Source organism: Lathyrus oleraceus, chromosome 5 (assembly GCF_024323335.1).
Source record: "Lathyrus oleraceus cultivar Zhongwan6 chromosome 5, CAAS_Psat_ZW6_1.0, whole genome shotgun sequence".
Taxonomy (NCBI): Eukaryota; Viridiplantae; Streptophyta; class Magnoliopsida; order Fabales; family Fabaceae; genus Lathyrus; species Lathyrus oleraceus.
Window position 1 is genome coordinate 136221330 of NC_066583.1, and position 14120 is coordinate 136235449.

The 14120-nt window shown below is 39.5% G+C and overlaps 1 protein-coding gene across 1 annotated transcript in view; it reads right to left on the reverse strand.

Annotated features, from left to right (window-relative positions):
• Positions 1-13503: 13503 nt before the first annotated feature.
• LOC127085613 (palmitoyl-acyl carrier protein thioesterase, chloroplastic) overlaps positions 13504-14120 on the reverse strand; it is a 2146-nt gene continuing 1529 nt past the window's right edge. Inside the window, exons 5-6 of the mRNA XM_051026125.1 lie at positions 13957-14025; positions 13504-13865 (exon numbers count right to left, since the gene is read on the reverse strand). Of these exons, the coding sequence (XP_050882082.1) occupies positions 13614-13865; positions 13957-14025 (321 nt within the window). The 3' untranslated portion in view covers positions 13504-13613. The remainder of the gene's footprint in view (positions 13866-13956; positions 14026-14120) is intronic.

Below are 14120 nucleotides of genomic sequence, written 5' to 3' on the forward strand. Positions count from 1 at the left end.
CATATGGACCTTGATGTCAAGCTGAATGTCGTGACATTCGTGCCTGACAGCATATGCTAAATTGTAGGTTGTTCAGTTTTCTGTTTCAGCTTTTTCTCAGGCTATTCTTTAGGGATTCAACAGCTGAGAGAAAATCCAGGAAATCAACAACCAAGCTACATTCAATGAACCTAACAAATAGCCTATTTGTTAGCAACCTAAATGTTGAATTTGAGGGAACTTGTGTGACCTAAAATTCAGGAAAATACAGGTGCAAAAGCCCAGGTGCTGCAATATAAAAAGGAAGGCATTCCTTCATTCAGTTTCGGGGATTTTGAAGCGTGAAGAGTCAGTGTGTCCATCATACTTCACTGCTGTATTTTGTGAGTCTTGTATTAGACGTATCTTGTAAGCCAAGCCATTATCAAGTAGATGATTGCTTTGGCATAGGGTGTTCATTGAGTTGTAAGTGTTGTGTCACTCAAAGATTTTAAGCGTGAGTGCTGTGTATCTTGATTTAAGCTGTGAAGCATAATCAAGAGTTGTTTTTTGAAGTGTGACTTCAAAGTGTCTTTAATATCACTGAGGTGATTGAGGGGGAGTGAGTAGGAACTCTGATCTTAGGTTAAGATTGAAATTGTATTGGGTAGGGATTAAGTGATAAGTTGTAAACGGGTGAGTTTAGCTTTGAATTGATACTACTAATAGTGGATTTCCTCCCTGGCTTGGTAGCCCCCAGATGTAGGTCATGTTGGACTGAACTGGGTGAACAATTACTTGTGTTATTTACTGCACTTACTGTTAAGTTCTGCATAATCCCTGTCTGTGCAGAATTGGATGTCATAACAACCAGTGTGACATCCAAAGTCTGATAACTAGAATTTCAATTGGTATCAGAGCAGGCACCCTGCCTGTGAAATTCTGGGTGAGATCTAGGGAAGTTACTTTCTAGTACCATGGACAAGGATTTAGGACACTCAAACAGACCACCCATGTTGGATGGATCTAATTATGATGACTGGAAGCCTCGCATGATAGCCTTCTTAAGGTCTCTAGACAGCAAAGTCTGGAGAGCTGTCAACAAGGGATGGGAACATCCAACGAGGACTGATGAAGATGGAGTCAGTGTGCAGATTCCCGAAGAAGATTGGGACAAGGAACAAGAGGCATTAGCTCTTGGAAACTCCAAAGCCTTGAATGCACTGTTCAATGGAATCACTAAGAACATCTTCAGGCTGGTGCACCATTGTGAACTAGCTAAGGAAGTTTGGGATACCCTCAAGGTAACTCATGAAGGTACTTCCAAGGTGAAGATGTCCAAACTTCAGATGTTGACAACCAAGTTTGAAAATCTGAGGATGAAAGAGGATGAGACTATTCATGACTTTCACATGAATATTCTTGAAATTGCAAACACCTCTGGTGGACTAGGTGAGAAAATGACTGAAGAGAAACTTGTAAGAAAGATTCTCAGGTCCTTGCCTAAGAGGTTTGCTATGAAGGTCACTGCCATAGAGGAGGCTCAGGACATCAGCAATATGAAGGTAGATGAGCTCATTTGTTCTCTCCAAACCTTTGAAATGGGCTTAGGTGAGTATGCTGAGAAGAAGAAAAGCATAGCCTTTATATCAAATGCTGAAGAGGAGTCAGAAGAAGGATATACAGGAGGTGATGAAAGTATATCAGAAGCCTTAGCCATGCTTGGGAGGCAATTCAACAAGTTCATGAAGAAGATTGATCAAAGAGGTAGACCTAATGTCAAGAACATCCCGTCTGACATTAAGAAAAGATCAACTTCTGAGGAGAAGTTCAACCATGGGAAGGGAATCCAGTGTCATGGTTGTGAAGGGTATGGACACGTCAGAGCTGAATGCCCTACTTACCTCAAATTGCAAAATAAGGGGCTAGCTATCACATGGTCTGAAGGAGATTCTGAAAGTGAATCTGAAGGAGAATCTGCCAAACATGTCACTGCACTAACCAGTGTGTGTGTCTCTGAAGATGACACAAGTGCAGATGAGCTGACATTTGATGAACTTGCTGCAGCATATAAGAAGCTGTGTACCACCAGTGCAGAAGTGCGTGCACAAGGAGAAAAGCAGAAGAAACTCATCAAGGAACTAGAAGATGAGAGACAGAAGCAACTGTCTGCCATAGAGGGGCTAAATGATGAGATAGCCCTTCTGACCTCCAAGCTGAACCAGATGACCAAATCCATCAGAATGATGAATAAGGGAACTGACACCTTGGAAGAAATTCTAAAGGTGGGACAGCAGTCTGGAACCAAATCTGGGCTAGGATTTGGAAAAAGAACTGAACACAAACGCCCAAAGGCTAGAGTTCAGAAGTTCAAACAGATGTTAAAGCCAATGTCTCAACATCAAGGAGCTAGGATGAATGATCATCAGAAGAGGAAATACCAGAATTGGAGGTGTCACCACTGTGGCAGGCTTGGTCATATAAAAGCCTTCTGCTACTGGATTCATGGCTTCCCTAACAGAGCCTCACCTGTCAGACCTAAGCATAAAACACGTAAGCGATGTGTTCCCATTAAGAAGCAACAATGGTATGCTAGGATAGCACACACTGCCCTAAGGGCTTCTTCCATAGAAGACTGGTACTTTGACAGTGGATGCTCAAGACATATGACTGGTATGGAAAATCTACTGGTAGATATTCAACCTCACACCACCAGCTATGTGACTTTTGGTGATGGTGCCAAAGGAAAAATAAGAGGTGTGGGCAAACTGGACTGTTCTGGAGTGCCAAAACTGAACAATGTGCTGTTAGTAAGAGGACTAACTGCAAACCTCATCAGCATAAGTCAGCTGTGTGATCAAGGTTTTCATGTTCAGTTTACTAAGGAGCTGTGCATTGTGACAAATGGTGACAATCAGGAAGTTATGAGAGGAACCAGGTCCAAAGACAACTGCTACCTGTGGGAACCTGATCTCTCTAACTTTTCCACAACATGCTCCTCAGCCAAGGAAGAACAGGAAGTGAAGCTGTGGCATAGAAGACTTGGACATCTCCACTTACGGGGAATGAAGAAGATCATATCCAAGGAAGCAGTCAGAGGAATGCCAAAGCTTCTGATTGATGAAGGAAGAGTCTGTGGAGAATGCCAAATGGGCAAGCAAACCAAGATGTCACACCCAAAGCTGGGACATTCCACAACCTCCAGAGTTCTGGAGCTGCTGCACATGGACCTAATGGGACCTATGCAGGTTGAAAGTCTTGGTGGGAAGAAGTATGCCTACGTGGTGGTTGATGACCATTCCAGATACACGTGGATAAGCTTCATCAGAGAGAAGTCAGATACATTTGATGTCTTCAAAGATCTGTGCATAAGACTTCAAAGGGAAAAGGACAGTTGTGTGGTCCGGATTAGAAGTGATCATGGTACTGAATTCAAGAATTCCAAGTTTGATGAGTTTTGCTCATCTGAAGGAATAAGCCATGAGTTCTCCTCCCCTATAACTCCTCAGCAGAATGGAATAGTTGAAAGAAAAAATAGAACTATTCAAGAATCTGCCAGAGCAATGATTCATGCAAAGAAGCTCCCTATGCACTTTTGGGCTGAAGCAATGAATACCGCGTGCTATGTTCACAACAGAGTCACCTTGAGAAAAGGAACCTCCTCCACTCTGTATGAAATATGGAAGGGCAGAAAACCCACTGTGAAGTACTTTCATATTTTTGGAAGTAAATGCTACATTCTCACAGATCGTGAACAGAGAAGGAAGCTAGATCCCAAAAGTGATGAAGGCGTATTTCTGGGATACTCCACTAACAGCAGAGCCTATAGAGTGTTCAACTACAGGACCAATGTCCTGATGGAGTCCATAAATGTCATTGTGGATGATAAGGAGGAAGGAACCGATGTCATGGAGGATGTTGAAACATTCCTTGACAGTCCAACTGACAGTCCAGTCAAGCCTGAAGAAGTACAGGAACCTTCTCCTGAATGTGAAGTAGAAGCACCCACCAAAGTGCCATCTATCAGAATTCAGAAAGACCACCCTAAGGATCTTATCATAGGGGATCCCACCAGTGGTGTAACTACCAGGTCAAGAGGAATAAACTCAAATTCCTGCTTTGTTTCCAAGGTTGAACCAAAGAATGTGAAAGAAGCCCTGACTGATGAATACTGGATCATTGCCATGCAAGAGGAACTCGAGCAGTTCACAAGGCATGAAGTATGGGAGCTGGTTCCAAGACCTGAAGGGTCCAACATCATTGGTACCAAGTGGATCTACAAAAACAAATCTGATGAGAAAGGAGTAATTACTAGAAATAAAGCAAGACTAGTAGCTCAAGGATACACTCAAGTTGAAGGAGTAGACTTTGATGAGACATTTGCTCCTGTGGCTAGACTTGAGTCCATCAGATTGCTGTTGGGGGTAGCATGCATCCTGAAGTTTAAGCTGTTCCAAATGGATGTGAAGAGTGCATTCTTGAATGGCTACCTGAATGAAGAAGTCTATGTGGAACAACCCAAAGGGTTCTGTGATCCTAACCAACCTGAGCATGTATACAAGTTGAAGAAAGCCTTGTATGGGTTGAAGCAAGCACCCAGAGCTTGGTATGAAAGGTTAACCGAATTTCTGACCTCAAATGGATACAGAAAGGGTGGCATAGATAAAACCTTGTTTGTGAAGGATGAAGAAGGCAAAATCATGATAGCTTAAATCTATGTTGATGATATAGTCTTTGGTGGAATGTCAGAACAAATGGTTAAAAAATTTGTTCACCAGATGCAGTCTGAGTTTGAAATGAGTCTAGTGGGAGAACTGACCTATTTCCTTGGAATACTAGTAAACCAAATGGAGGACTCTATGTTTCTCTCCCAAAGCAAGTATGCCAAGAACATAGTTAAGAAGTTTGGTATGGATCATGCCAGGCACAAGAGGACTCCTGCTCCTACTCATCTGAAGTTAACCAAAGATGATGGAGGGCCTAGTGTTGATCAATGCCTGTACAGAAGCATGATAGGTAGTCTGCTGTATCTAACTGCAAGTAGACCTGACATTTCCTATGCAGTTGGAGTGTGTGCCAGATACCAAGCAGAGCCCAAGGTGAGCCACTTGAATCAAGTCAAAAGGATTCTCAAGTACATCAATGGGACGTGTGACTATGGGATGCTGTATTCACATGGGTCTAAGCCTGTCCTATCTGGGTACTGTGATGCTGATTGGGCTGGAAGTGCTGATGACAGAAAAAGCACATCAGGTGGATGTTTCTTCTTAGGAGAAAACCTCATATCGTGGTTCAGCAAGAAGCAGAACTGTGTCTCTCTGTCCACTGCAGAGGCTGAATACATAGCTGCTGGAAGCAGTTGCTCCCAACTGGTTTGGATGAAACAAATGCTCACTGAGTACAATGTCACTCAAAATGTTATGACATTGTTCTGTGATAATCTCAGTGCCATCAACATCTCCAAGAATCCCATCCAACATAGCAGGACCAAACATATTGACATTAGGCACCACTTCATCAGAGATCTGGTGGAAGACAAGGTGATCACTTTGGAACATGTAGCCACGGATCTTCAACTGGCTGACATATTTACAAAGGCTCTGGATGCTACTCAGTTTGAAAACTTAAGGAGCAAACTGGGAATATGTCTCTCTGAGACCTTATAGCAACCACTGATGTTTGGGATAAATTGTTTAATATCTCTGACTATTAAACAATTTGTACTAGGCTATGATTGGTCAACAGATCATAGCTATGCTGCTTGCAACAAGGGTGGATACAAGAGGGTAAGGAGACACCCTACAGAGAGAAGGCCACTGTACCTGCAGGAGTTCAAGGATGCTGTTCATGCAGGAGTGGTTCTGGATGTCAGAAACAAAATCATGGCATCTGATATGGTGGTACCTACTATAAAGCAAAAGTGGGTGATCACTTGATCGAAGCTGTGAAGCAAGATCAAGTGGATGTTAACTTGGTTGAAACTGTGAAGTAAAACCAAGTCTGGAACTCTGTCATTGTGCTCTGACTATGTTGTTGGCTTTGGCAACATTTGTGACAAAAAGGGGGAGTAATAACCACCAATACCCCTGACAAACATAGTGGGTCTCTACAACAGACTCTCATGACAGATCTGAAGATTCCCCCCCTGCAGCTGATGTTGAAGTTTAGGTGCAACTTCTAATATGTGTGTGCTGCTATGCGAAGTTTTTATTTAACTTCCATGTGTGTGAGTGTGCTGCCACTCTGAGTGTATTAGCTAGTAGTATTCCGCTGCCATGAACTCTGTTATGGGGATCAAAGTGTTTTAGCCAAAAATTTGCCAAAGGGGGAGTTTGTAGGTGTCTAATTGGCTGCATTATATGGTAAAACATTAATGTCTTGACTGATGTCATGACATGTATATGTGACTACATTGTACTTACTACAGGACTAGCTAACACAGGATTATTGAATGCTGTGACGTTCATACCTGTCAACAGATACTAAGGAACAGAAGTTCTGTTAGAACTTAGTATTCATTTGCAGTCTGGTTATCAAGGAAGAACCAGACCTGGCATAAGGCCTACTGACTGAATGTCAAACTGGATGTTGTGACATTCATCATTGACAGCAGCTACTGGAGATTAGGCAGAGTGGTGTTCTGCTATACTTCAGCATAAAACTTAGTTTGTTCTTCAAGAGAATAACAGAACTAACTTAAGGCCAAATGTATAAATGTTAAGTTGGACACTTTGACATTTATTAATGTAAGCTGTTACTGTAGTATGGTCATTTTGATCATGTACAGGTCAGCAAATTGTACAGTCTGTTTTCTGGAAAAACAGACTCAGCATATGGACCTTGATGTCAAGCTGAATGTCGTGACATTCGTGCCTGACAGCATATGCTAAATTGTAGGTTGTTCAGTTTTCTGTTTCAGCTTTTTCTCAGGCTATTCTTTAGGGATTCAACAGCTGAGAGAAAATCCAGGAAATCAACAACCAAGCTACATTCAATGAACCTAACAAATAGCCTATTTGTTAGCAACCTAAATGTTGAATTTGAGGGAACTTGTGTGACCTAAAATTCAGGAAAATACAGGTGCAAAAGCCCAGGTGCTGCAATATAAAAAGGAAGGCATTCCTTCATTCAGTTTCGGGGATTTTGAAGCGTGAAGAGTCAGTGTGTCCATCATACTTCACTGCTGTATTTTGTGAGTCTTGTATTAGACGTATCTTGTAAGCCAAGCCATTATCAAGTAGATGATTGCTTTGGCATAGGGTGTTCATTGAGTTGTAAGTGTTGTGTCACTCAAAGCTTTTAAGCGTGAGTGCTGTGTATCTTGATTTAAGCTGTGAAGCATAATCAAGAGTTGTTTTTTGAAGTGTGACTTCAAAGTGTCTTTAATATCACTGAGGTGATTGAGGGGGAGTGAGTAGGAACTCTGATCTTAGGTTAAGATTGAAATTGCATTGGGTAGGGATTAAGTGATAAGTTGTAAACGGGTGAGTTTAGCTTTGAATTGATACTACTAATAGTGGATTTCCTCCCTGGCTTGGTAGCCCCCAGATGTAGGTCATGTTGGACTGAACTGGGTGAACAATTACTTGTGTTATTTACTGCACTTACTGTTAAGTTCTGCATAATCCCTGTCTGTGCAGAATTGGATGTCATAACAACCAGTGTGACATCCAAAGTCTGATAACTAGAATTTCAGTATTGACGGCATGAGATGCATACGGTGTTGTTGTGTGAAAATATGATTAATGTTGTTGTGAAATACATGATTATATGGTGTTTAATTATGTATTGTTGGTGTGCATTATTATTGTTATTGGTGCATAGTAATTCATAAGGGGATTACTATTGTGTGTCAATGAATGTTGTTTATGGTCAGAAGGGGTTGGGCGTACACATTATTATTGTTGTTGCATTTATTTGTATGGACATGCATCATCGTGTCATGTCGTTGAAAGATGCATGTTCACTAGTTCATAAGGGGGACTAATGGATTGTCCTAAGCTTAGAAGGGGGGCTTGCAGCTCAGAAGGGTGGGGGTGGGGGGCTCATGTGTTCAGAAGGTGGGACCCAGTTCCTGAGAGAACCAAATATTGAGTTGATACCAGATGCCTTAATGGCATGTTGTGTCGTGAGTCACATTGCATATACACATTTGTACTCTGTTGTCACTTAGTGTTAGTTTATGATGATGTTGATTGTATGTTGGATGTATGGTATGTTGTGTATTTCACTACCTTCACATTCTTTACAATGTTCATATTGAAGTTGTTTCTCACCCATTTGCTTTATGTTGTCAACCATTGACATCTTGCAGATACTCAAGTGTAAAGTTATTGTTGTGTGTGGAAGGTTGCTAATTGGAGCTACTATTTGCTTTATTTATCATTTTATCGCACAATAGTGGTCTTAGTGCTCTGATCGTGTAACATCGGGAACATGTGTTTGTTATGTTTTTTAGTTAATGTCGAAATTGGTGTTTTAAAGTTTAATACTTTATTGATGAAGACAATTTGAAAGACTTTAGTATGTTGATCCCGCTGCATAAATTTCAAATGTTTTGATGAGTTTTTGAAGGATTGTCGTTGGTGACACCTTAAGTTGTCGAGTAAACATTTTTATATAAGTTTCAAGGTTTAGGATATTACAGTCAGCATACCATGATATAAAAGTCTTCGCTTGGAAAAAATTTGGATAGGAAATACTAGGTATTTAAGTGGATCAATGTAACTCTCGTCTCTTTCCTAAAAAGTTACTTAACGTAGGAATTACAAATATTTTCCGGTTGCAATGTAAAACTTTTCAAGTGCATTGAAGTTTGACATAGAGTAATTTGATGGAAGATTTAATTTTTGATCCTCAACATCACTACACTAACTTGAGTCGGTGTATCCCACTAGTTTGCATTATTTTCCTTTATCCGCTGCAGGAAACAAAATGTCGTAGTCGAGAGTTCCTTTCAGATACCTTAGTATCCTCTTCGCCGCTGCTAGATGTCATACCTTTGGGTTCTGCATGAATCTACTCACCATACCTACATTGTATGCTAAGTCAGGCCTTATGTGACAAAGGTATCGAAGTGACCCAATAAGTCTTCTATATTGGGTTGGGTCGACATCATCTTCACCTGAATCTTTCGACATTTATAATATGGGCTTAGCTGGAGTCGAAGTTGGGTTGCAATCTTGCATCTCAAATCTCTTGAGTATTTCACCTGCATACCTTCTTTGATACATCATCAAACCTCTACCACTCTTATAGAATTCGATTCCATGGAAAAATGAAATGTCACCCAGATCTGACATTTTGAATTCCTTATTGAGACCACCTTTGAAGTCTTCGATCTCCTTCTTGTAGCTGCCAGTTATCAATAAGTCATCTACATAGAGACATAGTATAATCAATTCCCTCTTGCTTCTTCTTACATATACTCCATGTTCAGTTGTGCATTTCACAAATTCCTTCTCCCTTAGAAATTCGTTTATCTTCTTGTTCCAAGCTCTTGGAGCTTGTTTAAGTCCGTATAGTGCTTTATTCAGCCTGTGCACATTTCTTTCTTTGCCTTGTTTCACAAACCCAACTGGTTGTGCAACATAAACTTCTTCTTCTAAGGGGCCATTCAGGAATGCACATTTCACATCCATCTGAAACATCTTCCAGTTGTTCATGTTTGCTAGACCAACAACAAACATGATTGTTTTGATCCTAGCAACAGGTGCAAAAACTTCGTCGAAGTCGATTCCTTTTTTATGAAGAAATCCTTTTGCCACAAGTCTCGCCTTGTGCCGAGTCACTTATCCTTTGGGATTCAACTTCACCTTGTATAACCACTTCACATTGATTGCCTTCTTGTCTTGGGGCAATTCGATAAGTGACCAAGTGTTGTTGATTTCGATTGACTTTAGTTCTTCGTTTATTGCTTTCACCCACTTTGAATCTTTCAATGCCTCAACTGCATTGACTGGTTTGGCATCTGCGTAGAAAGCATATTTTACCAGCTCACCTTCTTCGTTTACCATCTCATCTGATATAATCACACATTCTTGCAACCTTGCAGGAACGTGTCTTGTTCTTTGAGGTTTGCTTGGGCATGCTTCACCTCTGACTTCTGGTCGAACTTCTCTTTCGACTTCAGTAGCTGGTTCATCACATAAGATTCTCACTAAATCCTTCTTAACATTCTCAGTCCAATCCCATTCCTTAAGCTTATCTATGATCACGTCCTTGCTGATCAACACTTACTTATTCACTAGGTTGAACAACTTCTATCCTCCAGTCGAATGATATCCTATCAGGATCATCTGACTCGACTTGCCATCAAGTTTTCTTCTCAACTGATCTGGCACATGTATACGTGATATAGATCTAAACACCTTCAAATGACTCAAGCTAGGCTTGACACCAGACCAACATTCTTCTAGCGTGATTCCTTCTAGCTTATTCTTCAGACATCTATTCAGGATATATGTCGCAGTCGACACAACTTCTCCCATAATTCTTTGGGTAGATGCTTGCCTTTCAACATACTTTTAACCATATTCATGATGGTTTTATTCTTCCTTTCTGCAACTCCATTCTGTTGTGGAGTGTAGGGTGGAACCACCTCATGCACAACCCCTTCTTTCACACATAATGCGTCAAAGTCTTTCAACACATATTCTCCACCATCATCAGTCCTCAGAATCTTGATCTTTTGACTGCTTTGTCTTTCGACCATAGATTTAAACTTGGCAAATACCTCAATCACTTCACTTTTATTCTTGATAAGGCAAGACCACGATTTTCGACTAAAATCATCTATGAATGTAACAAAGTATTTGTTACCTCTAATTCAATCCACCAGGATAAGACCAGATACATCAGAGTATATGACTTCAAGAATTTCCTTTGACCTGCTTCCTACATCCTTACTGAAGTTGTTCTTATGCTTCTTCGTCTGCACAAATTCTTCACACACTTCATTTGGAATGCCGATTTCTGGTAATCCTGAAACCATATTTCTTCTTTTCAAATCTCTGATGTCTTTGAAATTTATATGGCCAAGTCTATAATGCCATATCCATTTTTCTCTGTTGGCTGCTGTTGCAAGGCACTTATGCTTCATCGCATTAAGCTCAATATTGAAGGTTCTATTCTAAGACATTGGAGCCTTCAAGATCAACCTTCCATTTGAGTTGAGAACTCTCATCATCTTGTCTTGGATCGACACCTTGTAGTTCTTTTCGACTAACTGCCATATGCTGAGCAAATTTCTCTTCATGTCGGGTATGTACAACACATTTGAAATTACTGACCTCTTGCCATCTTTTCTCATAATCAAAATATCACCAACACCTTCAGCTGCTAGAGTGTTGTTATTTGTAAATTTCACCATGTTCTTCATTGAGGGATTTATGTTGGCAAACCAATCTTTCCTTTCAGACATGTATGATGAGCATCCCGAGTCTAAGTACAATTGGTCCTTGAATCTCTCTTCATCTCTTGTTGTAACCATCAACGTCTTCTCTTCTTCTTCATGTTTCGCCAGCTTTGCATAAGTTTCTTGATTCTTCTGCTTTTCTGGATAATCACTAGAATAGTACCATACTTCTGACAATTGTAACACTGAATGTGACTCTTGTCTGGCTTTTGACCACCACCTTTTCCTCTACCTAGAACACCACCTCTCTAGTTGTCTTGGTTCTAGGATTTTCTCTGATTCGACCAGTTTCCTTCTTGCTGATTTTGACCAATCGAATTGTTGTAGCCTCCTCTGGCTTTGTTGCCATTCCAGCTTCCTTTGCCTTTGTTTCCATTCCAGCTTCCTTTGCCTTTCCCTTCTTTTGCTGATTGCGCCTGCAAAGTCATATCACTCTTCGACTTTCCTGTAACTTTTTCAATCATTCTTCGCTCATTAGATTCAAGCATCCCTTGAAGCTTTTTCTTTTTCAGTTTTGAAAAATCTTTCGACTCTTCTATGACTACTACCACGTGGTTGAACTTTGGAGCCAACGACCTCAAGATCTTTCCAACAACAAATCTTGATGTCAACACTTCTCCACATACCTTTACTTGATTCACCAGTTTCGTAACCTTGGTGAAGAAATCTGTTATGCTTTCATTGTCTTCCATCTGAAGTAATTTATACGTCAGTTTGTGAGTTTGTAACCTCACCTCTTTCACCTTCTCCGCGCCTCCAAACGACTTCTCCAGAATTTCACATGCTTCTTTCGCTGACTCTACATCACTAACTTTTTCAAAGTTATTTGTATCAACACATTGATGGATTATAAAGAGAGTTTTATAATCTTTCTTCTTCAATTCTTTATGTGAAGCATTTTCTTGATCTATCACATTTTCTACAAGTGTTGTTACTTCTTCCTTCACAAGATCCCAAAGATCTTGATAACAGAACACAACCTTTATCTGCTTGCACCAATTGTCATAATTGTTGTTCTTGAGAATCAGAAGATTTGCTGGAAAATGCCAGTTTGAATTAGTCATTGCCATCGTGATTTTCTTCCTATAGATCGTTTAAACCGGAGCTCTTGATACCAGATGTTGGAAATTCACCACAACCTATGGAGAATTTCAATCAATCTTGATGAACAAGATTGTTATCACCCACACAATAACAATGAAAAGAAGAACAATGGAGAAAGAAAGAAATAAAAAACGAAGGAGAAAAGTAACAAAATTCTACAGAGTTTCTCTCTGCCCACAAACTGTGCAAAATACTGTGAATACAATATTATGAATGCAACATTACAAAAATAAAGATTACTCCCTTTATTTATAGATTTAGGTTAACTTGCACCCAAAGCCAAATCCCAAAACTATAAAAGTTCAAAATAGTTAACACTACTAAAAATATGTTTAAGTCGAAATCCTGTGTGAAGCAACATATTTCGACACTTCGACACACTAATACAACTCAATACACTAGATGATTCGACACTTCCTTATTTCTGTCGAACAACCTGCTTCGACACAAAAAATTAGAATTCAACAATCATCACACTAAGTAAATGTATATGCTATAAATATTACTTTGTTTGTCATTAGATATTATTCGTGGGTTTTTTTCTTTGATTTTAGTGTTTTCATGTTATATTTTTGTGATGTTAGTATATTCTTTTAATTTCTATATGTATTATTTTTCAAGAACTATTATCATGAGTTTCGGTTTGGTGGAATATATTTCTTAGTATGTTTTGTGGTTCTAACATTAGAAAAAGTTTTATATTGTAAAAGTCTTGGCTTAGAAAAGTTTGGATATGAAACACTAGGTATCTAAGGGGATCAATGTGACTCTCGTCTCTTCCCTAAAAACTTGGAATTACAGATATCTTCTAGAGTAATTTGATGGAAGATTTAATTTGATGTTTAAGTTAAAAATACGTTGATACAAATAGGATTATACAAAGACATTTTAAAATACATTTTCATGAGGGACAACGAGAAGTGGGAATTTTAGTGTTTCAAGTGGTCTTTGGCTAAAAAAATTCACGCAAATATTCTTTGTAAGTAGTTGGCCAAGAAACTTCGGAAGAAACTTAGAATACTACATCAAGAAAATGATATCTCAAATTAATTGACAAAATCAACAAGTACATAGATTAAAGGATCCTAATAAGAAAAACAAAGAAACATCACTAAAGTATAATGTATAGTTTCCATCATTGCTGATTTTGCTTTAAATGCCATTCAGATCTAGCTCGAACAACTTCTTTTTTATCATCTTGTAAACGAAGTAAGTGTGTGTATTGCAGATCAGGTTTTCTGTTGCTGGAATTATTATCAGATTCACCTATCACTCTTTCTGTTGGACATGTCATAGATTCCAACGTATTTGATTGTGTACATTCACGCCTATACTCTAAAGTCAAGCTTTTCATTTTATAATCTTCTAGAACTTTCATCGGCACACTCTGCAACAAACCAATTAATCATCACAACATCGATCACATCGATAAGATACATTGATTATTCAATAAATACGATCAGAAGGAGTATTAGTACCTCTAATATCCATCCGATGTATTTCACATTGTTTACATGCTGGTTAACATCCATGTCATTCCACCTTGGCTGTATTGCATAGAGATAAAAGCTGTCAATACAAACAATCACCTAAATGACAACCTAAGGCAATGTTTGGTTGGAACATGCATGCATGCATGCAG